This window comes from Globicephala melas, chromosome 20, assembly GCF_963455315.2.
Source record: "Globicephala melas chromosome 20, mGloMel1.2, whole genome shotgun sequence".
In the NCBI taxonomy this organism is placed as follows: Eukaryota; Metazoa; Chordata; class Mammalia; order Artiodactyla; family Delphinidae; genus Globicephala; species Globicephala melas.
This window is the reverse complement of record NC_083333.1, coordinates 19400305-19428133: the sequence shown is the minus strand read 5'-3', so window position 1 is coordinate 19428133 and position 27829 is coordinate 19400305. Positions and strand designations below refer to the sequence as shown.

Here is a 27829-nt window from a genome sequence, read left to right as displayed (position 1 = left end):
GCGGTGGGTGGAGAGGGCGCAGGGGCTGGGGGCATAACGGCCAGGGTGGCGAGGCCACGAAACCCAAGATGCATTTCATCCCAGTGAGAATCTGGGGAGGCTGCTAGAGGGGTGAGCCGAGTCTCCAAAAACCACAGTTAAGGAACGGGTGGGAGGGACAGGGACCAAGGAGCGTGACCACGCGTGCAGGCCCCGCCGTCAGGGGCCGGGAGGGTCTGAACAAAGGCCTGGGCGCCCGGGAGGGCAGTGACTCCGAGGACCGCAGCCCGCGCTGCCGTCCCCAGCACCCCGCCGCCCCGGGAGCGCCCGGCCCAGGAGGGCCGCGCACGCGCCGCCGCCGGGACGTGACTAGGACAACGTACACGCCGGGCGGCGGCGAGGGGGCGGTGTCTGTGGCAGCAGCCGTCGGGCCGGGGGCTGGGCCGGGGCTCTCGGCGCCGCAATCTGAGCGTATCCTTGCGCCCTGAGCGCTTCGCTGCGGTCTGGTCTCCACTCAGGCACTCCCTTAGCCACCCGGTCACCCTTCAGGGGTCCTCGCGGCCCGCCCGCCGCTAATTAGGGGACGGACGCAGTAGCCAAGGCGACCGCCGGATTGACAGGCATGCGCGCCAACCGGCTTCCGGAAGCTGCCGTCTGGGCCTGCCCGGCGCGTGGCCGGTGGCCCAGTGACAAAAGTGGAAGCGCCAAGGGGGCGGTGACCGGGCAGGCTGGGTTGTGTCGGTTCCCCGGTGATTGCGCGCTGGGGGCTGAGGCGATTTCGGGCGTTCGGACGATGCCGTGACGTAGCGTGGCGACAGCGTTGACGGCGTGAGCGCACCCCCGTGGAGGGAGCCCTACGGCCGCGGGGGAGGCGCGGACAGGAGGCAGGCTGCTGTTTGGGGCGTTCGTGGAGCCCTTCAGTGGGTGGGGGAGGGGCGGTGGACGGCCCCCGTCTGCGCGTGCGCCGGCCCCTCTGCTGACCCGGCCGCAGGCGCGCGCATGCTCGCTGCACGCGGAGCCGCCGTGGCCGGTCGTACTGCGCCTGCGCGCGGAACCGCCCGCTGAGAAGAGGCGCTGGCGGACGTCGGGCGGGCGGCCGTGACGTCGTGAGGAGCGCTTTAAAGTGCGGGCCGAGCCGGGCGTCCGAGGGTCCGGCCAGGAGTCGGGCCGAGCCTCCGCGGCCGCCCTGCGCGGCATGAGGCCCTGCCGGCGCCCCTGCCCCCCGGGACGCGGAGAAGGCGGAGGAGGAGGGAGCCTCGTCGCCGTCGCCGCATGACTCGCCGTCCCTGAGGCCGACCCGCCGCCCCTCGACGCCCCTGCTGGGCGGCGCGGCCTCGCTCGCGGGCCTGGCGCTGAGGGCCTCTGCGGCCCGGGGCCCGGGCGCGTCCCCCAGAGCCATGCCCGGCCGCCCCGCCCGCCGCGGAGGGCCCTAGAGCAGCGGCGTGGACCATGGCGGCCGCCAGCGGCTACACGGACCTGCGGGAGAAGCTCAAGTCCATGACGTCCCGGGACAACTACAAGGCGGGCAGTCGGGAGGCCGCGGCCGCTGCCGCCGCCGCAGTGGCCGCGGCCGCTGCCGCCGCCGCCGCGGCCGAGCCCTACGCGGCGCCCGGGGCCAAGCGCAAGTACCCAGAGGACTCGGACCCCGAGCGCAGCGACTTCGAGGAGCAGCAGCTGCAGAAGGAGGAGGAAGCGCGCAAGGTGAAGAGCGGTATCCGCCAGATGCGCCTGTTCAGCCAGGACGAGTGCGCCAAGATCGAGGCCCGCATCGACGAGGTGGTGTCCCGCGCCGAGAAGGGCCTGTACAACGAGCACACGGTGGACCGGGCCCCGCTGCGCAACAAGTACTTCTTCGGCGAGGGCTACACGTACGGCGCCCAGCTGCAGAAGCGCGGACCCGGCCAGGAGCGCCTCTACCCGCCGGGCGACGTGGACGAGATCCCCGAGTGGGTGCACCAGCTGGTGATCCAGAAGCTGGTGGAGCACCGCGTCATCCCCGAGGGCTTCGTCAACAGCGCCGTCATCAACGACTACCAGCCCGGCGGCTGCATCGTGTCTCACGTGGACCCCATCCACATCTTCGAGCGCCCCATCGTGTCCGTGTCCTTCTTCAGCGACTCCGCGCTGTGCTTCGGCTGCAAGTTCCAGTTCAAGCCTATCCGGGTGTCGGAGCCCGTGCTTTCCCTGCCGGTGCGCAGGGGGAGCGTGACTGTGCTCAGGTAACCGCCTAGGAGGAGGGAGCGGCCCCCAGGAGCCCGCGCTTTCCGCTTCTGACCCAGGCTTCTGTTTGCGGGGCGGGGGTGGGGGGCGGGGAAAGGGGTCTGCGTTTAAAACACGGGCAGTAAGAAAACAGGGAGCTGAGCTAGAATTTTCTATCCCGTGGGCAGACTTGACGAGATCGCAGACTTGACCCAGAGCTAATGTAAAGGCATCTTTCTGGAAGGGTGGTTTTCGGAGTCTCCTTTACCTTCGTGATTTGAGCAAGTCACTTCCATTTTGGGCCTCCATTTGCAACTCTGTGTTTTTAAAAAAAATTAGCTGGCATTACCGTCTAAAAGTCTTTCCAACTTGCCATTCTTGGTCTTTTTAACAGAGAACACGTTCGTGGATTCCTTTGAGAGAGGAGATCCTCACAGGAAGGCCCTTGAGCGTCTTTAATTGACACACGTTCTTCATTCCCAGGAGGGGGAGTGGCTTCCCTGGAGTTGAACAGATCAGGGGTTGGACCAGGAATAGAGTGCAGCAAACTTAAAATTCAGTCCCTCTTGGCTGCAGAAGAGCCCATTGGTCCTTTGTAAGATGCATTACCTGTAATCAGGACCATATGAAACAAAATAAAGCTTGTCTCTTTTCCTGGTATTAGGCTTTGTAGCTGTTCAGCAGATCTTAGGCTCTTGGCCTATTTTCAGCCCCAGAACCTGCTGAGGGTTAGCTCAGTGCCCTGGCCCTCAGAGAAGATTGCCTGCTGCAACACCTTTGCTGTTTATATGAAGCAGAAAATTTACTTGGAAGCTCCCTGCTTCCAGCCCTGAAGCAAGTAAATCGAACGATGTACTTCAGTAATCCCCAAAACCTCTTAGGAGATCTAGACTGCAGCTGTTCCGAGCAGCTTGGTTGGCCACCAAATTCTAGTACAGGATCGGCAGGCACTGCACTTCTGTTGTGAGCAGCTTAACCTCTGAATTTCGGTCAGTGCCGTAGGCCACGGTCACGGGGAGAAGCAGGGTCCCGGGAGCCCTCTCAGTGCCCTGAGGCAAGTGTTCTGTCTCATTTGAGGGGAACAGCTGAGGCTGCCTCCGTATCTGGGAATGGCAGCAGAGCCGTGTGGTGCCCACCATGTCTCCTGAGGGGGCAGTTAGCGAAGTCAGTGGCAGCAGGAGCAGTACTTCGGCTTCCTTATGCGTCGAAATCTAGAGGCCACCTACCTCTCAGGTACCCCCTTGTCACGTGGGCTCCCGGCTTCTCCTCGGATCTACGTGGTGCTCCAGATGGATGTCTTGGCAGAGCCCTTTAAGATGGGATTTCCAGGGCACACTCTCCCAAGTGGCCTGCCGTGTAAGGCAGTTAGGTGTCTGACTTCATCGAAGGGCTCTCCGTGCTTTAAGGGGTCTCTCGCACGAGGGCCATTTGCTCTCCTAAGGGGATACTGGTTTCCCACATCATCACAGGTCCTCAGGGCTGTCAGCAGGAGGTCTGGCAGTGGCCCGGTGTGTAAAGGGGGGGCCACAAGAGGCAGTCTGTGACTTGCAGAGCCCCCTCCCTCCCACACACGCACACCCTGTATTGAGGAGAGGTTTCAGGTTCCTAAAGTGCAGGTCTGTTAGCGATCAGCAGCGGGATTGCATCACCAGGAAAACGCTCTTCATCTTTGCCTTAGAGTGGTGAAGTCCCGAGGCTTTCCCAGTCCCTTCCTCCTGGATTCTGACTTGGCTGAGGGGTCAGTGTGGGAGGCTCGGCCACGTCCTGAAAAGTGCTGCCCCTGGCTTTGAACCCAGCTCTCCTCTCGTTTGCTTTGGGACCTTGTGGGCGTTCTCTGAGCTGGCTTTTCCATCTGTAAATAGGGTGATGGCAACTTCCACAGCCTGTTAGAGCTAAAGGTGGTGATTCGGAGTCTAGCAGAGGGCCTGGCACAGGGTCGACCATACACAGCCACTTCGTGCTCCCCTGCTCTCTTGTCGGGGAGGGGGCTAGGGATTTGGGGGAGCCTTAAACATGGCTCTTCCCTTCACAGAGTTCACGGCCCGGGGGAGGCCACAGTCAGTTAGTTACAGCCCAGGAAGGTAACCGCAGGAGTACACTGGGGGGGACGTCTTACTCCACTGTGGAGTTTGGAGGTTTTCAGGAACTTGAAGGGGGCTAGGAGGTGACTGGGAGTGAGCCGCCGAGCAGAGGTGCGGGCGGAGGGGAGCGCATGAGGGCTAGGTGAGGGGTAGGTGCCGACTAGAGGCAGCTGGAGCTCCTTACTAGTCCTCAGAGCCAGCCTGGACCTGAGGTAGACGTTCTGGTGTGGCGTGCCTCGGTGAAGCTCTAGAGCAGAGCTCCTCCGCCGCAGTCCTGTTGACGTGTGGGCAGTCCTTGTGGGGGCTGTCCTGTGCCTCTTGGAACGTTTAGCCGGATCCCTGGCTTCTGTCCGCTATGCCAGAAGCACCTTCCGTGACGACCAGAAATGTCTCTAGACACTGCCACGTGTCTCCCAGGGGTGAAACGTCCCCCAGGGGAGAGCTACTGCTCTCAGGTTCCGGACACCCCCGCTAATTTAAGTTCTCCAGCACCTGTTCACTTAGCTCTCTGAGCTTACTTGCTATGCAGGTGTGTGAACACCTGCATGTTAGTGCTGCCTCTGTGCAAGTCCTGCTCGGGCTCTTCCCTGAGCTGGTAAGAGGGGATGCTTGCTTTCACTTCCTGGTAAGTATCCCAGCGCAGAGGTGATGAGCTGTAAGGCTGCCGATGGAAGGGGCTGATGAACACAGTGGTTCTCTACAGGTGGGCAGGGGTTCTAGTAGTTCTCATCTGACTCAGACTTGTGTTGTTGATGGCAGTGGTGTCTGTACCCGTCCAAGGCAATATGGCAGGAATACAGCTTTATATTTAATAGTTGTCAGCGTGGATTCCAGTGTGTGGCAAACATTGACTCAGCAGTGTCCAGACGTGGGCATTTAGAGCAACTCCGGAGCAGACCCTTCTGGAAGTGCTTCAGACTTCTTTCCGAGCCAGCTGGGAGTTGTCTTCCTGTAACCTTTCCACGCTGGGCCTGAGTGGGTCCTGTCTTAATGCTGTTCTCTAGAGAAATAAATCTTTTTTATCTCTTCTTACATCAGTTCATCTTGTATTCCTTTTCCTGTTCCCTGTATGGTAAGTGGCAGATTAAAACAGATTTCAGATGGATTAATTGGAATAATTACCTCAAGGCTAATTGCATACTTGCTGCTATTTTTAATCACTGCTGAGTGGTCTGTGGTTGCGGTGCCCACATGCCCAAAGAGCCAGGCCTTAGCCACCTGTCTGCAAATTACTGTATCGCCCAGCCATGAGACCACGCAGTGGTGAGCGCAGCCTGTGACTTCCAGATAGGAGTTGATACTGGGTGGAGCGGGCACCCCTTCAGTTCTGGGCAAAGGACTGATCATGTTCAGCTGGTTGAAAGCAAAATTTAGCTTTCTGGCTTAAAATAGTTAGGAATGTAGGGCAGATAGGTCTGGGCCACATCTCTTGTGTGGAATCTTCTGATTCCGTGAGAGGGGGAGGAACTTGAGGATGAAGTCAGGGCTGTTTATTCTCAGGAGGAGCTGGGCTACGGGGTGTTGGCTGGCCTTGGTTTTGCCAGGCGTGAGAAGAAGGCAGAGGGCAGCAAAGGAAAGGAAGCTAGCAGGCTAGTGACGGTCTTAGTCATGAAGGTCAGAGAAAGCAGAAAATAAATAGGCCATAAAAGTTTCAGGGCTGGCTGGCCATTCTTGGCTGGGCCGTTGGTGTGCTGCTGTTACTGGGATATGATGCTAACTCGCTGGAGGCATGGGCTCATCTTTGCGGACTTTTTCCCTGGAGGTGGTTGGAATACCTGTATCCTTTGCTGAGGTCGGTGAGGCCCCCACGACAGATTGGACCTTGTCACTGGGAAACACAGATGGGCTTTTCTTCCTACTCCTCGTTACCTACCTCTCCCCACCGCCACTCCCATCAAAAAACAAAAACCAGTGTAGCATAGACACTGAAACCGAGAGTTTGATTAGAGTTCCATTGCCACCACTTTAGCTGTTTGACTTTGGGCAAGTTATTTAATCTCTCTGGGCCTTAGTTTGCCTCTGCAAAATGGGGCTGTTGAAGTCCTAGAGTTGTTAGCAAAGATTGATTGTCTTTCACGTGACCGAAGGCTTGAGGTTTTGGTGAAGTGTCTGGAAACAAGCTGCCTCTGTGCTCAGCTGCTTTCTGTTTATACTTCGATGTGTACAGAATTGGGACTTGGAGCAGGTTGGCCGCCTTCTTTCTGGGTTCAGAAAGCCCCAGGACTGCTTCATCGTGTTAGGCCATGTGTCTTCTAGGAGGTTCAGGTGTGATTATAACTTGAGTCTGAGGTCACAGTTCTGCCCCTGTGCCCAGGTGGCTGGCCTGCTGCCCCCCAAATCCTAAGTGAGGTCCTGTAGGCCTCTCAGGGGTGAGGCAGGCTCATGGGGGCTGCCAGAGCAGGTGCCCCCGCTGGAGGGAGGTGTCGCCAGGCCGTCCTGGTGATCTCGGCCAGGCCCTCCATCTCTGCCTCTGTCTGCCCTGGGCAGGGCACAGAGTAGATGGGGAATGGCGGCCACCTTGGAACTGTGCCTTAATAATTCCGTCTCCAAGGCTGTCCCCTAGAGGAGAGGTGTGTAGTCCTGCACAGCCCCTTATGAAGAGTCTTCCAGACTCCTCATTTGACCTGCACCTGATCCTCTGAGGAAGGACTTGCTGCAGTCTGTGTTTTGCAGATGCAGAAACTGAGTCTTCACAGCAGTAGGAACGTTGACCTCGACACACACACGTCATCTAGCGTCTGCTGTATGCAGAGATGAGTAAGGCCTTTGCAGAGCTCTGTCTTGTGGGGAAGACAGTTGCCACAAGGCCGAACTGCAGTAGCAGAGAGGGTTGGGTGGGTGGTGTGGCGGAACCCAGCCTGGGGAGTTGAGCAGAGCTTCCCAAGAGAGGGGAGACTTTCCAAGAGTCACTCTAAGGCATAGTGTGGTGGGTGACAGCCAGGCTCTTGCTCTGGGTGGTTGCGGCACACTAGTCACTGCTGCACTGGGGGGGGGGGGGTGCTTGGGCTCAGCGCAGGGCAGTACCGGCCTCAGGTATTTCCCCTCTCCCTTCCCTGTGAGAACAAAAGAGGAGGAGGCACTGGAACTTTTCTTCATGCCAAGGTTAGGCCTGGACCCAGGGTATATTAAGTTTCAAGCTGGCAGACTGGCACTTTCAAACAGTGTGTCTTGTAGCAAGTAAGTTCCTTAGCAGTAAATAATCCTCTGTGGTCTCTGTTGGACACTTTCTGCTGAAGTTTGGACAGAAGAGCTTCCTCTGATAGGACTTGGAGCCTCCTACTCGCAGCAGAGCTTGATACTGAGGACGGGGTCAGTAGGCTGTGTCGTAGCTGCCAGGAAGTTCTAGAAGACCAGTGCCAGTGAGTTCTTCAGGTGGGGGTCAGTGAGCGCCATGGTCATTTCTGTGGGCCCGTGTGGTCTTGCTTCTGCACTAGTTCTTCTGAGGCCTGGGCTGGGGGACAGGAACCTGGCATGACTTGCTCTTTGTTCTGGAGCACGTTGGGAGGTGGGGGGGCACTTAAAATTTGACCAGCGTCTGGATCTGCTGCTTCTGTGTTACAGGATGCAGTTCCTTGCTGAAGATGGGAAGTCAGGGCCCTTGGCAGGTCCTATAGCCAAGTCAAACAGATTAGTAACACTCGTTAACAGTAAGGAAGGTTGCCTGCAACCGGTACTGCAGGTCTAGGCCTTAGAAATATGCCTTGGATTGCCTTTGGGGAACTGGACTTCACTCTTTGGCAAAGTCCCGTGTTAGTATGGGACTGTCTTGGAGCCCAGATCTGCACTCCCCTAATGTGGAGTGACAAGAGAGAGCATAGGATAAGCTTTAGAGCTCCTAGCCCTGGGAGGGGGCCCAGGAGGCCTCTGCTGCAGGGGGAGCCTGGATGAAGGTTGTCCAGGACGCCTGGCTTGTGTCACGTGCTCAGTAAATGGGGGTGCCAGGCACCCTGCATTATCTCACTGAATTCTCATGGTAGCCCTGCAGGTGGGCCTCCCGCTGCTCTTCTCCAGGGGTGCTAACCAGGAAGACATATAACTGTAGTTCTGCCTAGAAGAGACGAGCAGGAGCACTGACCCTTTTAACAGTCTCATCATTAGTCACCACAAAGGAATGTCGTAAGTGACAGAGCACAGAGCAGCACCACATGAACACCCGAGAATCTACTGCTGTCCCTGCAGTTGGCCCAGCATGTGACTCAGCTAAGGTGACAGAGCTCAGGTTGTAACCCAGGTCTCTTCAACTCCTCGATCGCTGTATGGCATTTCTCACTGGGCCTCCAGATATTTTCTTAAAGATTTTTTTTTTTAATGTGGACCATTTTTTAAAGTCTTTATTGAATTTGTTACAATATTGCTTCTGTTTTATGTTTTGGTTTTTTGGCCATGAGGCATGTGGGGTCTTAGCTCCCTGACCAGGGATCGAATCCACACCCCCTGCATTGGAAGGCGAAGTCTTAACCACTGGGCCACCAGGGAAGTCCCTAAATTTTTTTTTTTGTATTTTGGCCATGCCACGCGGCATGTGGGATTGTTCCCCGACCAGCGATCGAACCCAGGCTTCTGTAGTGAAAGCGCTGAATCCTAACCATTAGACAACCAGGGAACTCCCGCCTGCAGATGTTAATAGGTGTTGTTTGAGAGAAGGTTCCTTGGTCAGTGCTCAGTTAAAGTCAGCTGTAGTAATTCTCAGGTCCTTTAACATACCAGTGCATTCTTAAACTCATCAATATTTCCAGATTGATTTGACTGTGGACATTTGTCCGTAGTTATCTCACAGGACTGTTATTTACAGAGAAAATTGAAAACCTGTGGTCGAGGAGCAGCTCAAAGGGGAAAATCCCTAAAATAAGAGCTCTTTTCTCTGCCCTCCTCATGGCCCCAAATCAGATTTCTGAATCAGAGGTACTTCTCTCTAGGACTGTTTATTCGCTCTTGCATCTAGTTCTTGCCCACGTGGGGGCAGCCTGGCCATTTTGAGGAGTCCTTCCCAGGCCTGTGGTGTTTCTGACCATTGCTCCATCCACGTCTTCACAGCTGCCCTTGAGAAGGAGCTGATTAGCAGCTGAATAGAGAAGATTGGTGGTCCCCGGCGGCAGCCAGGGAACCTGAGCAGGGGGAGGAGGCCTGTGGCTGCGGAGCTGCCTTGGCTCAGTGGAGGGCTTAGTGGGGGGTGGGAGTGCCTCATGGCTGCCAGGCTCCCAGTGAGGGCCTGTACTCAGGGAGCTGAGTTTGCTTCCAGAGTTTCAAATCGGAGAGACATTAGCTGTGAAGAGGACAGCCGTCTACCCACATTCACTGGTTTGAGCAGTTTTCAAAATCATGTAACTTGATGAAGAAAATAAATAGATACTTGAGTGTGATGGGAATTTTTAAAATATTCCAAACACAGTTGTCTTCAAGATTTTGGATCCCCCAAAATGAAGGTGTTTGAAAGCATTTTTTCCACGTAGACAAATTCTCTTTTTGAACCTTGCAGCCTTAGTTCTCTCTGGTGACTCAGTGCTGTCAGTGTCTGCCTTGGCCTCCTCTGCCAGCCCAAGGGTGGGGGAGGGGGAGATGCAGTTCTTATCTTCTCCCCAGGGTCTGGCCTGAGTCACTCCATCGGCCTCCAAAGCCACTAAAGGTGTGCCCTCTTGGGGACCCTTTGAAAGAAGGGCTCCTGGCCTGTGCAAGGAGATTCCTGCTTCTGCTTCTGCTTTAAGACCTGCTTTTACCTCATTCCAGGTTTTCTCTTCAGTGGTTTCTGGGCAAAAGCATCCTGGAACTTAACACGTTATTTCCTCCCACGTAGATCCTTGAACGTGTCACGTAATGGGGTGGAGGGTGGCCGTTAAGACTGGGACCCTATTTCTGTCTCCGTAACCCTGGGGATCTTTGGTTGTCCATCTACTCTCCATGCTCACGTGCTCTGTGTTTCTTTTCAGTGGATATGCTGCTGATGAAATCACTCACTGCATCCGGCCTCAGGACATCAAGGAGCGCAGAGCAGTCATCATCCTCAGGAAGTAAGTGTCCTGGTGTCTGGCTCCTGCAGACCTGACTGCAGGTGGAGGTCTGGGTTCCTCTGTCAATAGCCCTCAGCACGAGGGCTGAGCAAAAGCACACGCTCCCAGTGTTTGTGGGCTGGGTCTTGAGACAGGATTTGGGGGACATTCTTCCAGGCCCTGCCTCCCCCCACCTCTTCCTTTTCCTTCCTCCTTGGTTCTGATTTGTCACGTGTGCTTCTCACTGAGTATTTTTAGATTGTGCCTCAGCAGCTTGCTTTAAAAATGCCTGGGTTTTCACTTCTGAGAGGAGCAGGGGGTGAGGACAGGGGATGTAGGTGGGTGGCTGGCCGCGTGTTGAGCAGGCGCATGGCTTGTGGCTGTCCCTCTTCTTTGGCCAGGGGGTCAGGGACGCACTGACCAACATTGCCAATCCTGGCATCTCCAGCACTTCTTTTTTTTCTGCTCACGAGGTGAATGGACTGACCACGTGGACGCTGGGTCAAGACAATCCTGCCTTGAGGCAGGGGTCCTGAGAAGGCTGGCTGATTGCCCAGGCTCGTGTAGTCGTCAGTGAGCAGGACAGTGCCTAGACCCAGGCTGGAGCAGGATGTCCTATAGCTTGCCTTATTTGTTTTTTTTTTTAATTTAAGTAAACTTTATTTTTTAGAACAGGTTTAGGTTTACAGAAAGTTGTGAAGATAGCAGAGAGCTCTCCGTTCCCCTTCCTGGTAATGTCTCACATCAGTGTGGTATGTTCATCACAGTCACGGAACCAATACTGATCCGGGACGGTTAACTGGAGTCCATCCTTTACTCACAGTTCCCTAGTTTCTCCTCACGTCCTTTTCTGTCCCAGACCCCGCAGGATGTGCAGTTGTCGTGTCACCTTAGCTCCTCTCCGCTGTAACACTTTCTCAGACTTGCCTTATTCGTGGTAACACCGACCGCCAGGTGTGTGGTGGAAGGTCCCTCAGTTGGGGTGTTGCCTCATGGTTACACCGGGGTTGTGGGTCTGGGGAGGAGACCGCAGAGGGGCAGCGCAGTTCTCCTCACGTCACGTCCAGGACGCAGGACCTTCCACTGTCAACGCTGACCCTGAGCGCCCGGCTGAGGCTGCGTTCGTCACTGTTGCCCCCTGTCCACACTGTCCTCCCAGGAGGGACGTCGCTGTGAGCGGCACACGTGTAAGGAGTGGGGGGTGAGCGCCACCTCTTTGAGGGCGGAGTGCCACCTCTTTGAGGCGGAGTCACCACAGAGATTGCCTGGAATCCTTCTGTACAGGAGATTTTGTGTCTTGTCCCCCACTTGTTTATTTCTTCGTTCACTCATTCCTGACATCAGTGTGGAGTTGTGGTGTCTGTTCTGTGCTCAGCTTGTCCCAGCTTTGGCCATTGGGAGCTCTTTCTTTTTTTAAGTACATCCTTACTCTCTGGCTTGTCATCTTTTTTTTTTTTTTTTTTTTTGCGGTACGCGGGCCTCTTACCGTTGTGGCCTCTCCCGTTGCGGAGCACAGGCTCCGGACGCGCAGGCTCAGCGGCCATGGCTCACGGGCCCAGCCGCTCTGCGGCATGTGGGATCTTCCCGGACCGGGGCACGAACCCGCGTCCCCTGCATCGGCAGGCGGACTCTCAACCACTGCACCACCAGGGAAACCCTGGCATGTCATCTTTTTTCTTTTTTTTTTTTTTTTTGGTCATCTTTTTAACTGCAATTTATCACTTCTGCATCTTGGCCCTTTGGGTCCGGAGCTCCAGTACATTGTGGTGGTGATGTCTCTTTGGCACGGCCCTGCCACTTTGCCAAGTCAGAACATTGAGTCTGTTTTATCATCTGTAGAATGGAGATGACCCAGACCTGTGGGACAGTCCTGCGGTACAGGCAGGGCGCTGGGCACCTAGGGGAACTCCAGTCAGTGGTCAGCCTGGCAGCGTTTCTCCTCTAGCCTAAGAATATTCCCAGAATCCATCAGAAGAAGGGTTTTTATCTGCTTTTCCGCTTGCTTTTCCTGTGGTTCCCAGCACAGTCCAAAACCCAGGACCCAGAAGTGAGGCAGCCCAATGTGTTGCTCCCTTCTGGCCTTTCCTTCCCAGTCATTTCTTGTCAGGTGTGCCTGGTACCGCCAGCGGCAGCCAGAGACCAGGTGGCCCACCCGGGGCAGGAATGAGGGTGGGGGGGAGTAGAACTAGAGCAGCGCCTTCTAGGTGTTCCTTCCCAGCTCCTCATAATAGCTCATCCCAGGGAAAGCTTCACTGGAGGTGCAGGAGGAAGTGGCCAGAGCTGGAGTGTTGGGTCGTTCTTCTGGCTGTTTCCTTCCTCGAGCGGTGGCTCCCGTACCTGTCTGCCCGAGCCGGATGCTCCTTGGTGGAGCTAGGACTCTGCACTGTTGTTGTTTTTTTGTTTGTTTGTTTGTTTATTTATTTGTTTATGGCTGCGTTGGGTCTTTGTTGTTGCTGCGTGTGGGCTTTCTCTAGTTGCAGCGAGCGGGGGCTACTATTTGTTGCAGCATGCTGGCTTAGCTGCTCCGCGGCATGTGGGATCTTCCCGGACTAGGGCTCAAACCCGTGTCCCCTGCACTGGCAGGCGGATTCTTAACCACTGCACTACCAGGGAAGTCCCCAGGATTCTGCACACTGTTAACCAGCTCACCCCGGAAGCTCTTTGGCCAGCTGAGCCCCTGTAGCGTTCTGACCGAGGAGAATGGCTGTTGTGGGTAACTGGGCTCTTTGACCTCCTGCCCTGAGTGGATCCAGGAGCCAGCCGGGGACTGGGCTGGAAAGGAGTGGATGGGTGCCCCCACCTCCGCAGCTTCCCTAGGCTACTAAGCTGGTGAAGTGCCTAGCTGTAGGCAGCCCACCCAGGGGACCAGAGCAGAGGCAAGGGCAGCTCTCTTGCCTGCAGAGTAAAATCCAAGGTCTCTGTTGGACTTTGCCTGTCCATCCAGCCTCCTCCCTCAATGTTCTCCCTGTTGTCTCCTTCCCACTTAACGTTAAATTACCTGCGGCTCCTAGTGTGGCCCACGCACTGATGTCCCAGACTCTTGCAGCAGTGTGGCCTCTGTTGGGAATGCTTTCCCTTCTGACCCACACCCACCCCCCAGATGACCCACATTATACGCGCTGAAAAGTTGGTTAACCTAGCCGTCCTTCAAGGCTCGAGGGTCAACCATCTTGACACGCAGGAAGCATCATATACATGTAGCTCTCTCAGCCCACCCCCTACCCCCTGCTGTCACAGCCTGTACACTTGCCACTGTGAGTTCCAAAGCTGTGTTCTGTGGGGGGCAGGGAGAGCCGTGTTCATCTGAGTCCCAGCACTGAGGCCGGTCCAGAGGAGGACAGCTCCGGTCGATGAACAGCACCAGGTACAAAAGGACAAGCTGGTGACCTGATGAAAAGGGTTGCATCCTGGCTCAGGCGCTGCCCAGGGGTCAAGGATGTGGCCTTGGTGGGTGCCTGGCTGACTCTGTGTCCTTCGGTGAGGCCACATCCTGACAGGTGGGACCTGGGCACTGAGCCCGGTCCTGCTCCTCGTAGGCAGGTAGGGTGGAGCCAGCTCTGCCTTCTCTTAGGTTTGGATATAGATGCACAGGCTGCAGAGGGAGGGCCTGGGGCCTCTGTCACCACTTCAGGCTGGTCAGCACTGCGGTAGTCTTTCTAAGGGCCTCATGGGGGGAAACGGGTGGGCGGCGGTCAAGTGCTGCCTGACTCAGCAGAACACGGCTCCTTTGCACGGGGATGATGCTGAGTCTTCATAGGAGGTGCCATAGTTTCTCGCTGGGAGTGACCTTCGGAGAGCCTCCCCGGGGGTGCAGTCCCTAGGCTGCAGCGTAGTGTCATCTGTTTGGGGTCACAACCAGTAAATGGCTGAGTGCGGCCTTGAACCTGGGTCTCCTGGTGTTGGGTCTTGTGGCCCTTGATGGTTTGCACAGTGGAACACCCCGAGCCCTGCCCCAGGGCGGATGCTGTGAGTTGAAGAACCCAGAGCCTTACATACAGAAGGGCTTTCTTGCCTCTGCTGTGCCAGTAGAGAGCTGGGGGCTGAGAGTATTTTAAGCGGTAGGGGGCTACTCTCCAGGGTGTGGGGTGAGGCTGCGGCTGCAGGTTGGTCAGCTCTTGAATACGCCCAACTTCCTGGAATGTCGCTGTTTCCCAGCCCACCCAGAACAAGCTGCCCAGCATGCATCTTTGTCAATCATTGGTTCCCCTGGCAGGGAAGCTGGACCTACTTTTTTGGAAGTGTGGTTTAAGTTTTAAATGACTGGTTAGAGAACCAGGAGGCTGGCCAACTTCTGAGGTGTGGCAGTCATTGGGGTGGGGGAGTATTTGGTTTTTCCCACAGTTCCCTGACGTGCGGCCTTCTAAGGGCCTTGTGTGCTGCCCTCTGCCAAGCACCCGGCTACTAGGGGCTGGGCGCCGGGTAGAGTGCTTCCCACACATTAACCCTGAGAGTGGAGGGTATGAACTCTGTTTGGACAGGGGTTCAAGCAGGCAGCTCACTGCCTCGGCTTCTCTAGCCAGTTTGGAGTGATCTCTGAGCAGGGATTCCTGACTTGGGAACGTGAAGCATCTCGTGTGCACAAGGCACCCGAGGTGGGCATGTAGGAGACTTAGCGCTCCCTTGGGGCCGGGTCTGTGGTAGGTGGGCACTTCGCACGCTCAGACAGCACAAGCAGAGTGAGCATTGTCCTAGGAGCACAGAGCGTGTCCACTGGGGCCCAGCAAACACAAACAAAAAGACGACCTGCAGCTTCGGGGGCTTGTTGAGACACGCTTGGTAGCTCTGGCTCCTGAGCTGGAAACTGCTGGCCAGGCAGAATTGGTGAGCTTGAAGGTGGGAAGTATAGAGGGCCTCTGGAATGGAGGGGCAGTGAGGGGAAGGAGGCACCGGATCCAAACTTCAGCATCAGGCGATGGCTTGTGGCCCTCAGGGCCTTCTGGTTGGTGGCCAGGGCACCCAATCTCTTGGTGTTCAGGAGGCCCCCAGGCCTGCATCGGGTTGGCCTATGAGACTTGTGTTCCTGCATGATTAACCAGAGGAAACGGCTCAAGGCGGTGTAAATAGCCTGTTTCTTTGCCGCTGGTCAAGTGGAGCTTGGCTCACAGTGGGCTGAAGTTTGGAAAAGCAGCTGGAGAGTCACTTGCCAAATGTTAACCAAAGCTGGTGTGTGCTGGGCTCTGTGCTGGTGCTGGGAAAGTGGTGAGTGTGGTCTCTTCTCATTCACTTTACCTTTGGGGGAAGGTAAAGGTTTAGCGCCTCACCGGAGGCTGGTCAGGGAATGCTATCGAGAGAGGTGCCGCCTGAAGGCAGTCAGGGGTGGTGTGTGGGCCTCAGGCAGGCTTCGAACAGGCTCAGGGGCAAGGACAGGTCAGGCGGAGGTGCTGTTCCTAATAGAGGCCCCGAGTGGGGAACACAGTGGAGACGAATGGGGCGGGACCCAGTCGGAGCTCGTCAGAGTGCTCGCTGCTGTGCGGGAGGTCTGGAGGGCCCTGGGGAGGACCGAGGCCTGGGAGCAGCAGGTGGGGGCTTGTTTAGGAGAGACTGCCTGTGGGAGGCTGAGCTAAACGGCCTACTGGGTCATTCAGTCCGGGGGCCCCTGGGGTCAGAGGGAGGCCCTCCCAGAAAGCAGAGCAGCCGAATGCAAGGCTGTGTGTGTGGATGAGCAGAGGGTGTGCGCTGGGCTTTGTCCCTCAGCTCTTCGTTTCCCTGATCCCGGCCAGGCCTGAGATATGGCCCCCACCGGGACACCTGCCTGCCACTGCTTGTGTCTCCATGGTTTTTGTCCCGGTACCAAGGACTACGCACCTTTGTTCCCGGGGAGTCCGGAGATTGGGTGTATCCACAACCTGCCTAAGGAATAAGGAGGCGGTGAGGCCGCCAGGGATGTGACTGGCTTGGGCTCCTGGCCTGGCTCTGTCCCTTTTTTTACTGAATACAAGTTGGTTACCTGAGCCCTGTGTTCTTACCTGAAAATTGGGGCCGTTGGGATGCTGGAGATGATTAAACTCGAGACTGCTGTGTGTGCTTCTCGGCCCTTCCTCACCGTTGCCCCCTCTGATCTCGATGGGGCAGGGGTAGGGATAAGGACGGCTGTGCTCGGTCAGGTACAGCGTGAGGAAAGGGGAGCCCAGAGCCATGGTGGTCAGCAGCCCCGGTGCGGGAAAGCAGCCTCAGTGTCAGGTCTCCTGGTGTCCTGGAGGACAGTGAGCCCTTACCAGGGCCTGAACTGGGGGATCCCTGAGCACCCTGATCCTGTGGTCTGGCTGGCGTCTGTGGGGGCCCTGGGTTACACGCATGTGGCATGGATGGCGTGGTGGTAACCAGGCTGGGCGATTTGGAGAGGCTCCCCTTGGGGACCGGGTGTTTTGTTGGCCTGGGTCGGGGGAGGTCTGCTGGGAGCCCAGGACCATGTACGTGCTTGGGGTGCCCTTTCTTTGGGTGATACACTCAGGTGTCCTTCAGGCTCCTCTGACCGTAGCAGGCTGCTGCACCCGTGTCAGCACTGCCATGCGGGGAGAGCAGGGCAGGAGTTGGAGAGAAGCGTGTGGTGTTGGTGGGAGCTGGGAGGCGGTACTACTGCAGGAGGGATGGGTGTGGGTCTCGGCTGTGGGGGAGTCTGATACTTAGAGGGGCAGGAGCGTAGACCTTGGGGCCCAGGGCACTCGTAGGCGAGGAGTGTACTCTGACAGGCCTGCCTCACTGTGCCCTGCCTGCTCGCTCCATTGGGAAAGGCAGGCTTTGTAGTACAAGGGTGCTTGGGGAGGGCGGAACCAGCAGTTGTGGGTGGTTAGCAGCGGGGCCTGAAGTGCAGACTGGTTCCCTGTCTCCCAGAAACGGTGGCCTGCCTCTGCCAGGACAGCTCTCTGCTCTGCCACGGTGAAGAGAGCCTGCCTGGGCTTCAGGGGCATCCTGGGGTAGCAGCTGTGTGGCTGAGGCCAGTGACTGGGTCTCTGATTTCGCACTCTCCCCCTCCCCCACCCCGCCCGGCCCCGCCCCAGCAGCTTCTCCGCGGGAGTCATGATTGATAAAGGAACGAGAAGGCAGCACCTAGACAGTCAGTCTCCTCCCTTCCTCTCTGGTCACATGGTAATGTTACCTTAATGCTTGGCCATCTTCCCTTGGTTCCGGCTTCCCGGTACCTAGGACCAGTCCATGCTTTGTCCTGGGGGCTGTCCCGACATACCTGGGGTGCCTTGCCATGACCCCTGGATGTTGGCTCAGATCTGGAAGGAAGGTCTTGGTTCCTGTTAACCACCCGAGGAGGCGCAGGCCCAGACCTTACTGCTAGAACTGGGCTTCCTGCCTCCAAACCTGTGGCTCTGTCTGCTGAACCCTGGCCTGCTCCCTGGGAGTTGGCTGCCCTTTAAGAGGGGAGGGGGGTGTGCTCTGAAGGCACACTGCTGGTGGGCTCTGGGCTGCGCATCTGGCTCTAGCCTGGCTTCTTGCAGCTTGGTGGCTTTTCAAAAGTAGAGCTCCTCCAATGTTCTGAGATGTACTTGTAACAGCCCCAGGGAATGTGTCAGGCCCCAGAGCTCCTACTGCCCCCAAAGTGGGTGCGGGAGGCTGAGTTTCTGGTGGGGCTGCTTCTGATCACCCCTTCCCTGAGGGCTGGCCCTGACAGTAGCAGAGCTGTTGTGGGGGGAGCTGCGCCTTCCGTCTCTTCTTCTCTCAGGCAGCTGGCGGGACACAGAGCCTGTCTGTGTGCCTGGCTTCTGTCCACTCTCAGCTGGTCCCACCTGTCTCCCCAGCCTCCACAGTAGTCCTGGACCCACAGCGAGGGGCCCCCACCACTGCCCCCGGCTGCCCGGGCCGGCCGCCCTAGTCGCAAGCAGCTCAGGAAGGGCGGGCCCCACCAGGGCTCAGTGTGTGCCAGCCATGCCTGCGTGGCAGGATGTGCCTTCCAGCCCCGGAGGTGTGTGGGCCAGGCTCTCCTCTTGGTGGCGCTGCTCTTCTCTGGCCTTCCACACTCACCCGAGGAAACCACTTCACGGTCTTGGGCTGCGGGTCCTGCCCACACGGGCTTTTCTGCCCTGGGCGTGTGCTCCCGGCACCCGCGGGGTCTTCGGGTCAGCTCGGCTCGGCAGTGCTGGAGGGGCGCTTTCCTTCCTGAGGCTTCAGACTCTGGAGTCCTCTGAGTCGAGCTTTTTGGCTCATGTCACATTTGGTGTGAGCTCTCAGCGCAGGGATCTGAGGCCTGGCCTGGTCAACGAGAGGTCTCAGGGCTTCGGTGATTCTGGTTCCCACCCTCAGGTCTGGGTGTGCCCAGCACCACCTCTTCCCAGCGCCCCTCGAAAGGAGCCTAGCCTTGAAGGGGGCGACTTAGACCCTCAGAACTGAAAGAGGCCTTTGCTCAGATGGGGAGACAGGCCCTGAAAGGGATGGTGACTAGCCCATACTCTGAGTGGCAGCCTCAGGGCTGGATCTTCCTGTTGCTCCTAGGTCCTGTCTCCTGTAGCCTGGGGTCCCCAGAGTGGAAGCCGAGGCTGGTGGGCCAGTAAGTGCAGCTGGGCCCTTCTGGCTTCCCTGTCTAAGAGGCCTGGAGGCTCACCTGGACTAGACTTTTCTCCCAGGACTTCCTGGCACACGTGCCTTCCCTCCTGACTGACCTAGTCTTCCCTTCTGTTACGAGGACCGGGCGCAGTCATTCCCAAGAAGCCAAGGCAGCTCTTGGGTTCCCCTTCTGCTCTCTTCCCCCAGCGTTCTTGTGAGGATGTCCTTTGAGGTACCATAGCACCTTCTTCCTCAGAACCCAGTTGTTCCTTTGTGGCCAGCAGCCCATGGGAAAGATGCCTCCAGGGCCTTCTGCCAGCTGCGCCCCCATCACTCCCCGCCCCAGGCCTCTCTCTCGCCCCTTGCTGCCAGCAGCCTGACTTGCTGGCTTCTGTATCCCACAAGAGGCCTTGGGGCTTCTTTGAGGCTTCCCAGGCCGGCTTCCTCCTGGCCTGACTTCTTAAAGGACTCGGATCGCTGCCCTGGGCTACCCCTACCCAGTTTCTCCATCCCTTCTTCCCCCACCATACTTGAACGCTTTTCCTCGACTGACTGGTGTGTTCCAAGTGCCAGGTGGGGGCTTTGCCTTCAGAAGCCCTCTGGCCTTGGCTTGGTCAGTGTCCCGGAACCAGCAGAAGCTGCCAGGTGTCTGTGTTGGGACCAGAGCCGAGCGTGAATGTGGGATTGGGTCTGGGCCCTCCTCCTGGCTCTACCACAGCCTTGGTGTCCCCGTGTAAGGGTAGGGAAGCTCTTACTCTGTTCCCTTCCAGTCCTTCCACAGGCCTGGACCAGGGGAACCTTCCTGTCTGGATTTTCAGGCAGGGGTGGATGTGTCTGTTGGAGTGTGTTGGTGCCCACCAGTGGGGCCCTCAGTCTTCTGGCAGGTGCAGTAGCTGTCCCTTGAGAATCTCTGGGCCGGAGGAGGGTGAGATGGGGCTGTCTCATCCAGCTGAGAGAGCCCTGGGATCCTTCCCCTGGGGCAGCAGGTCACTGGAAGTCTCCAAACAGAAGTGTTCCCGTTCCCGACTCCTAAGCCTGAACTTGGGAAGGGCGGTCTTTGCAAGTCAGCTGGACCAATTCCTAGTTGAACCATGAGGAGACTGAACCTCAGAGCAGAGACTGCTGGCCTCCACCTAGCCCGGCCAGAGAAAGAATTGGTCTAATGGGGCCACACCCTCCCCAGAGGCCTGCTGGTGACCCCACGTGCATTTCCTTTGCAGGACAAGATTAGATGCACCCCGGTTGGAAACAAAGTCCCTGAGTAGCTCCGTGTTACCACCCAGCTATGCCTCAGATCGTCTGTCCGGAAACAACAGGGACCCCGCTCTGAAACCCAAGCGGTCCCACCGCAAGGCAGACCCTGATGCTGCCCACAGGTACTCAGCTGCGGTCCCTCAACGCAGGCGCCACGGCCTGGCTGCAGGGCAAGATGGGTGGGAAGCCTGGGGTAGGTGGTTGGGAGCCGGGCATTGTCCACCTTTCCAATGCCTTCTCTCTGGTTCCCTGGGGTTGGTGGCGTTCTCGACTAAGCCCTGGCCATCCGCCTGTGGGAACGCTGTGTGCCTTCCCACGCCTTCCCTGGTCCTGCTCCCTGACACACGCTCCGGTGGGTTACATGGGACTTTAGCAGGGAAGTGCAGGCCTCGGAAGGTCGCAGAGCAGGGGCCCGTTTCAGAAGGGTTTCTGAGGAAGCTGCTGAAGCTGAGGCTGGAAGGATGGGGAGGATGTATGGGAGGGGCAGTGTGGGCCAGGGGTGCCGTATGGGCTGAGAGCCGGAGACAGTAAGAGCTTGGTAGTTTCAGGGCTGGTGGGGTTGGTGAGCAGAGAGGGAGACTGGGAGTCGGGGGAGGACTGAGAAGCCGAGGGGGACGCCAGAACCAGGCAGGGGCTTGAGGCTGTGATAGGAAAGCCGCCTTCTGCCCGGCAGCCTTGGCGGTGTCCTGGGGCACCAGGCTCAGAGCCCAGCAGACCCCACAGGGTAACCGGGGAATGTCTCAAAGACGAGGGGTGACCGTTGGCACCTGCTGGGCAAAGAAAGACACGGTGCCAGTGCTTCTGCCACTGCCACACACCCCCCTCCATGGAGACCTGGTGAGCTGGGGTGGCCCTGGGCCAGTCTCTGGGTAACGCCTCCCCCACCCCTTCCCTCACAGGCCTCGGATCCTGGAGATGGACAAGGAGGAGAACCGGCGCTCGGTGCTGCTGCCCACACACCGGCGGAGGGGCAGCCTCAGCTCGGAGAACTACTGGCGCAAGTCCTACGAGCCCGGGGAGGACTGCTCGGAGGCGGCGGGCAGCCCCGCCCGCAAGGTGAAGATGCGGCGGCACTGAGGCCTGAGCCTCCGGGACTCGGCTTGATCCTCACTAGCTGCCCCTCCTTTTGTTGCGTTTTGAGGGGTTTTTTTCCTTTCCTTTTCTTTTTTTGATTCTTATATTTTTTTCCTTGGTTTGTTGCCTGTTAAGGCTGAAGAACAGAATTGGCCAGGACCTGGTTCTCGTGTTCTTGGTTTTCCTCCTGGATGGAAAGGCTGTTGGCATCTGTAGGCACAGAAGCTCACGCTGGAGTGGCCAGTGGAGGCGTGGGGGGCAGCTGTCCTCACGTGGGGCTGTGTCTGGCTGGGTTTATTTAAAAGCAACAAAATGTTTTGGTTTAGAAAAATTCTTGTTTTGCTTTAAATGTAAATCTTCTTAGTGTTGTAAATGAAGTTCAATCTCCTCCCCCTCCCCCCACTGTCTGCCATGGGTTGAGGTCTTGCCGACTCTGCAGGGGGCCTGCTGCCCTCCCGCCCCTCACTTGCTCTCCAGGCCCCAGCAGCTCCCGCAGATACCCGCTCCTCCTGCAGCAATTGTTAGGGATGACCGGGCAGAGGCCTAGGTAGTGCCAGCCCCTGTTGCCCCAGAGCTGTTCAGTTGGCTGAGACCCCGGGCTTCCTGCATGCCCTCTGGCCTGCTCTGCCCACGGGTCCCTGGGCTGCCCAGGGGCCGGCTGCAGTGGTCCTGACCTCTTGCCAGGAGCCTGCCTCTTTGCTGGGTTGCTCCTTTTAAGCATACACGTGTGATTGTGTGGAACAGTTAGACTTGCCGTATTGGGGCAGTTTTAGGAATTGTTTCTAGCTGGAGGGACTGGTGTCCTTCTGAGTCTAGCGTTTGGGCTATGGAAAATTGTTGTGGTGTGTGGTAGGGTTTTTGTTTTCTTTTGTTCTGAGTTTTCATTTTTTCCTTTGGTCTCCTGGCTTTTTCCTTTCCCTTTCCTTTCTTCTCCATCGGCCCTCCTTGGGCCTTCTCCCTATGTCAGTCCCCATAGGAAGCTGCCCGCCCCCTCTGTCCGCCTGCAGGATGCATCCAAGGCCAGAGCTCAGGCCTGCAGACTGGGTTGGTGCCTCCTCCGCCTCAGGGGCATGAGAGCTGGGGAAGGAAGGGTCCATTAAAAGATAATAATGAAAGGGAAAAAATAAGCGAAGTCTTCGGCAGTTTCCTCCTGCTCAGATCCTTGAAGGCTGCAAGGTTTTGCTGATCTGGGTTCATTAGGAATGTCTTCTTGCCAGCCAGGGCCAAGACCCAGGCCTGCTGAGAGCAGAGGCCCTCCCAGTCCCCAGGCTGCTACCATCCCAGGGGGCTAGTCTTACAGAAGAGGCTGCAGAAAGCTGGGAGGCAGCCCCCATCAAGAAGCCCCTCTCAGGGGCCAGAGCTCCTTTGCCAGTGTGGATTCCTCGAGTCGGGGCTGCATAACTAAAGCAGTTGCAGTTTTTTTTTGTTTTTTTTTTACAGCTTTTTTCCCAAAAATGATTTGTAGTTGTGTGTGCAGCACTTTGCCCTGATATGTGTGCTCTACAATAAAAACCAAATCTAATATATTTTGAAACAGTTGTCTGATGCTGTCGTAAGAGAGGACTTGCCTTTGGTTCTTCCTTAATCCCTTTGTTTTGCCCTGAAACTCTGAAGGGGGTGGGGGGGGCAGAGTTCATTGCCCACCGAGGCTGCAGAGGAGAGGAGCAGTTGCTGACGCAGGGCTGAGGACGGGCTCGCCCACTGTCTTTTCTCCAACTGCAAGGAGGATGGACTTCGTAAGCCGTATGTCCAGGTGCCCAGGGCACGGTGGGCCCACAGGAGCCAGGATCCTACTGTGCTGAGTTCTGGAAGCCCGTCTTCCTTGGGGTGATCAGAGAGGCTGCGGGCCAGTGGACGAGGAACAGCACGAGCAAAGGCAGGAGAGGGCCTGGCCCCTGTAGACAATACGTAGGTGGTTTTGCTCATTAAACAAATTCTGGAGTTCCTGCTATATGCTGGCCAAGCCCTTACTGTGGCCCCATAGTGAGCAAAACCCTTCCAGCCCCTGCTCTCAAGATGAGTACGGTAGAGCGGTGGATGCAGATCCAGGCTTGAGGCAGAGGGGTTTGGGTAGAGTAGGGGTGGGATCCAGGGGGTTTAGTCCCTCCAGATCCTGGACCTGGCTCCCAGGTTCTGGTCAGGGGCTTTGGTCTAGAGTCTCCCTCATTCATTTCCAGTGCCCAGAGCCAGTCTGCTTGGCCAAATTCTTGCTGTGAAAACCTGGCAAGCCACTTAACTCCCCATTTAACAGGGAGGGGAGAGTCCAGAGGGAGCAAGTGAGTGGCCAGGGCTCAGGCCTGCAAATCAGTGACAGGATGTGAAGTGGGGGTGGGGTGGGCAGAGCCGCCTTGGGGTCTGTGGCCAGTTGGGCCTGCAGGGGTAGCCACGGGGCTGGGCGGATAGGGCCCTGGATGCCCTGGAGAGGAGACATGGGAGCTGAGGGAAAGGTCACCCACACCGTGCCTGGGCCCCTGACTTGGGTCACGGGATGGGGGCTCATGCGGAGGGCTGGGGAGCTGCGAGGGATTCTCCACTGCAGCTGTGATAAAGCCAGACCTGGGTTCTTCCTAGTGAGTGAAGGAGGCCCTTTGCCTTGAGGACTGAGGGATGAGGCCAGAGGAACGGGGTCCAGCCCTCAGAGGTCCTGCTGTGTCTCTGGCGCTGGTTTCTGTCCCTGTACAGCGGTTCCATGGCACCCGTCTCTGGGACTGTGAGAATCCTCTGAGTAGTTCCCAAGCAGATGGGGGGGCCGTATCTGAGTCCCTGAATCTGACTGTTCCCAGCCCTCTGCTGGGGCACTAGCTCGCTGTTTGGGCCACGTGCTGAGTCCCATCTCTGCTCCCAGCCCAGGCTTGTATACAGCGGTGCTCTAACAACGTCAGGCTCCAGCCCTTCCCAGCTGGGGAACCCATCCCATTCCTATAATCCTGTTGTGTGGTGGGGGAAACTGAGGCCCAAAGTCACATTCATTCATTCAAAAAATACGAGTGTCCGACTGTGCTGAGCTCTGGTGAGGGTACAGGACAAGCTGGTGTGTGTCTCACACACACACACACACACACACACACACACACACGTAAGGTTATTGTAGAGCATACTGATAGATGTGTAGCACGTAGGTTACCAGTAATAAAGCGTAGCACTCTTTAAGTTCTGTCTAGCCCGCTGTTTCTCACAGAATGCTCTTACTGATTTTAGTTGTTGAGTTCTTGTATTTGTAGCTCACCTGTGGTGGTAATCCAGCCACAATATGGTAAACGGAGCTGCATCCCATCTACCTGTATTAGTTTCCTGTGGCTGCTGAAACAGATCGCAACACGTCCGGGGCCTTAAAACAACAGACGTTTATTTTCTCACGGTTTGGAGGTCAGAAATCCCAAATCACCACCACTGGGCTGGAATCAGTGTGGCAGGCCCACGCTCGCGTCTGACAGCTCCCGGCGGCTGTTGACATTCCTTGACTTGTGGCCACATAACTCTCGTCTCTGCCTCTGTGGCCACACGGCCTCCTCTTCTGTGTCCCAGATCTCCTCTGCCTCTCCCTCATTACAGCCTCCCTTGATAACCAAAAATAATCTCCCCATGTAAAGATCTTTAATCACACTGGCAAAGTTAAAAAACGTTAAAAAAATTTTACATTCCAGGGATTGAGACCTGATACTTTTGGGGGCCACTGTTCGGCCTACTACTACCCTGCTCTCTTCCCAATAACTTTGTCCTTAAATTTGAGACGACCTACTGATTACTCACTGATGAACAGATTGTTAGTGGGATTGAAATGTTTCAGCCTCAGTATTAGTTTTAAATTTAATCTGCATCGTTAATATTTTCTCCACCCATTTCTTAAGTCTAGACCTGTGCTGTCCAGTACATTAGCCACTGGAAGCTCGGCTGTTGAGCACCTGAAGAAACGTGGCTGGTTTGAATTGAGTTGTGCTTTAAGCGTAAAATAACACACCAGAATTTGAAGAGTTAGTACAAAAAAAGAGTGTAAAAAATATCATTAGTTACTTTATATTGATTACATGGAAATGATAATATTTTGGACATACCTGGGTTAAATAAAGTATGCTATTTAATTTTACCTGTTTGCTGTTACTGTTTAAGTCTGGCTACTAGGGAGTTTGAAATTACATGTGTGGCTTGCACTGTGTCTCTGTTGGAGGCACTGGTCTAGAACATGAGTGGTAAACCCAGCCTGATTTGTGGCCGTGGAAACATTCCCTTCTGGCTGGTTCCAAGCACGGCCGCGAGCGCCGTTATCACAGTGTCTCCACCACACAGATGCAGCCAGTGTAATGCAGAAGAACAGACAGGAGGGAAACGAAGTAAACCCGGAAGTGCTTAGTTCTGAACTTTACCTCTGTTTTCAGTGTAAGTTAGTTTTTAAACAATGTCTGTGTTTAACAGCCGGCTCACAAAGATTCTTAAATCCTGACAACTGGCAGTTGCAGGGCTTTGCGGAGAGGAGGATGTGGTCAGACTTAGTTAGGGTGAGAGCAGAGAAGGAGCGTGGCAGGCACGGCACCTGTAGAGATTAAGGGGCTCCAAACGGAGGGCCTGGGGTCCTCCAGCTGGGTGTCGAGGCGTTCCCTGGCGCACTCCCTCCGGTGCCCACAGTGCGGCAGCAGAGTCCCAGCGGAGAGTCCCCACTCACTCGGAGTGGGCGGGGCACAGCCCTCCCTTGGTTTAGATGGGGAGCTGAGGCCCCGGGGCAAGAACTTGGGTTCCCCACTGCTGCCACCCTGCTCAGCCAGGGCCCCCGGGTGAGCGGCTGTGCAGGGCCACCCAACTCGCCGGGCATAGTCCCCCGAGCCTTTGTGCTGCCAGTGCCCTCTGCCTTAGGCGGCTCCTGCTGGAAGCCACCTTGTGGGACAGGGCTGCCCTGGGCTCCGTGGACCGCAGGCTTCCCTCAGCACAGCCCAGGGAGTTCTGTGTGGCCCAGTGCTGCCACTGCAGGCTGGGAGACCAGGACCTGACTCCCTAACTCCCACCCTCTCTGGACTCATCGTGAGTGAGGCCCTTTACGATCTGTCTCATTTAATTCTCACCACAATCTCTAATACCTCGCTTGGGGCCCGGGCTCAAATCCTGACTCTGCCACGTACTAGCTGTGTGACTCTGGGCAGGTTACTTAAATCTCTCTGATCTTGGTTTCTTCCTCTGTAAGATAGGCGTAGAATGAAAGGAATGACTGGTGCCTGGTACAGATCAACTGCTCAGTGTTAATAAATGGTAGCAATGACTATTCACCCCCATCTTGCAGATGAGTAAACTGAGGCCCAGAAAGATGAAATGGCAGAGCAGGATTAGAACTTGCAGCCACAGAGACGAATGAAGCACAGAACCCCACCTTCCAGTAGGCCTCTGAGAATCTCCTGGATCCTCAAACCTGACACCCCTGCAGGGGGCTGGTGCATCCAAATCCCCAGGTCCTGTGACCCAGTGTGAGCTGAGAAAAGCACAGTTCAGACCCAGGCTCAGGGCAAGTGTCAGGCCTGGCAGCCCTGTATCTGGAGAGGCAGCTCTGGGCTGGAGGTCCAAAGACCCCTGTGTGGTCCCCCACGTGACCCTGGGCAGGTCACTTCTCTCTGAGCCTCAGGTTCCTCCCTTGTAAAACGAGGACAGGCTGGGTCTGCCCCAGCCTCCCGCTGCCTGGCCCCTTCCCTGAGGCCCAACACACTGCTCACCCTCTGTGGGCCCCAGAGCCCCTGCCCCTGCCCCTGCCCCTCCCCTATATGGGCCCTCAAAGCCACCATGCAGGATGAGGGCTCCGGTGCTCTCCCAGGCAGCCCCCACCCTGCTGGACCCCTCATCTCCTCCCACCCAGGCCCTGCCCGCCCTGCCCCCAGCCCAGATTCCACTCCAGGAATCGCGGGGCCTGCCAGGCCCCCCGGAGCCGAGCCGCCAGGAAGAAGCTGCTTGTGTGGTTTGGGCAGCAGAGGAGGGTCGTGGCCTCAGCCAGGATCTGGGCCAGCTCCTGGAAGGCGGGGCCGTCTCCCTGGCCCAGGCTGTCCCGCCTTCCCTCCCACTCCCTGGCTGCCCCTACTCGGCCTCCCTGCGGGGCTTTCGCCCTTCTTCCCTCCTCTCCACAGGTGGCCTTGGGCCTTAGCTTCCGTTTCCTGTCTGTGAAGTGGGCTGTCCTTGTACCTACCTCCAAGTGTCACGGCCAGGTCCAGGCCGATAAAGCACAGATACAGCATCTGTGGGGCGCCTGCCTCTGAGGATGCCAGCCTGGCTCGGGGACACCCCTACTCTGCACCTGCCTCGCCACAAGCTTCAACCACCATTTCCTATGACCTCTGACTCCCAAACAATGTGGACTGTTGTTATTTGCGTTTTGTATTTTTAATGCAGTATTTCAAACACACTGAAGAATACTTGGGAAGCCACGCTACCACCCACACGTGTTAACAGTTTGTCGCATTTGCTTCTGACCTTTTTTTATTCATCCGTACATTATTTTTTAAATGTGTTGAGTACCTACCGAGTGCCAGGCACTGTTCTAGGCACTGGGGACACAGCAGTGAACAGCAGCATTAAAAACTGAGCCCTCGGGGAGCACATTCTCAAGCTGGAAGACAAGTAATGTACACAGAAGTCAGATGCACGGTGGGTGAGAAGAGGCAGGCAGAGAGGAACAGGCAAGGGAGGCATCAGGAATCGGGAGGCCGGCGGGGGGGCTTACTTGAGCAAGTGTCGTGAGGTCAAGACCAAAAGGAGGGGAGGGATTTGGTTAAGTGAAAACCTGGGGGCAAAGCGTCCCAG

General features: G+C 56.8%; 1 protein-coding gene across 1 annotated transcript; it reads left to right on the top strand.

Annotated features, from left to right (window-relative positions):
* The first annotated feature begins 1324 nt into the window (after positions 1–1324).
* Positions 1325–25145, top strand: ALKBH5 (alkB homolog 5, RNA demethylase). Its single transcript, XM_030861206.3, has 4 exons — positions 1325–2198; positions 10184–10264; positions 19954–20109; positions 20887–25145. Exons 1-4 carry the CDS (start codon positions 1429–1431, stop codon positions 21062–21064), a joined length of 1185 nt encoding a protein of 394 aa, XP_030717066.1. The 5' UTR covers positions 1325–1428; the 3' UTR covers positions 21065–25145.
* Positions 25146–27829: the final 2684 nt, after the last annotated feature.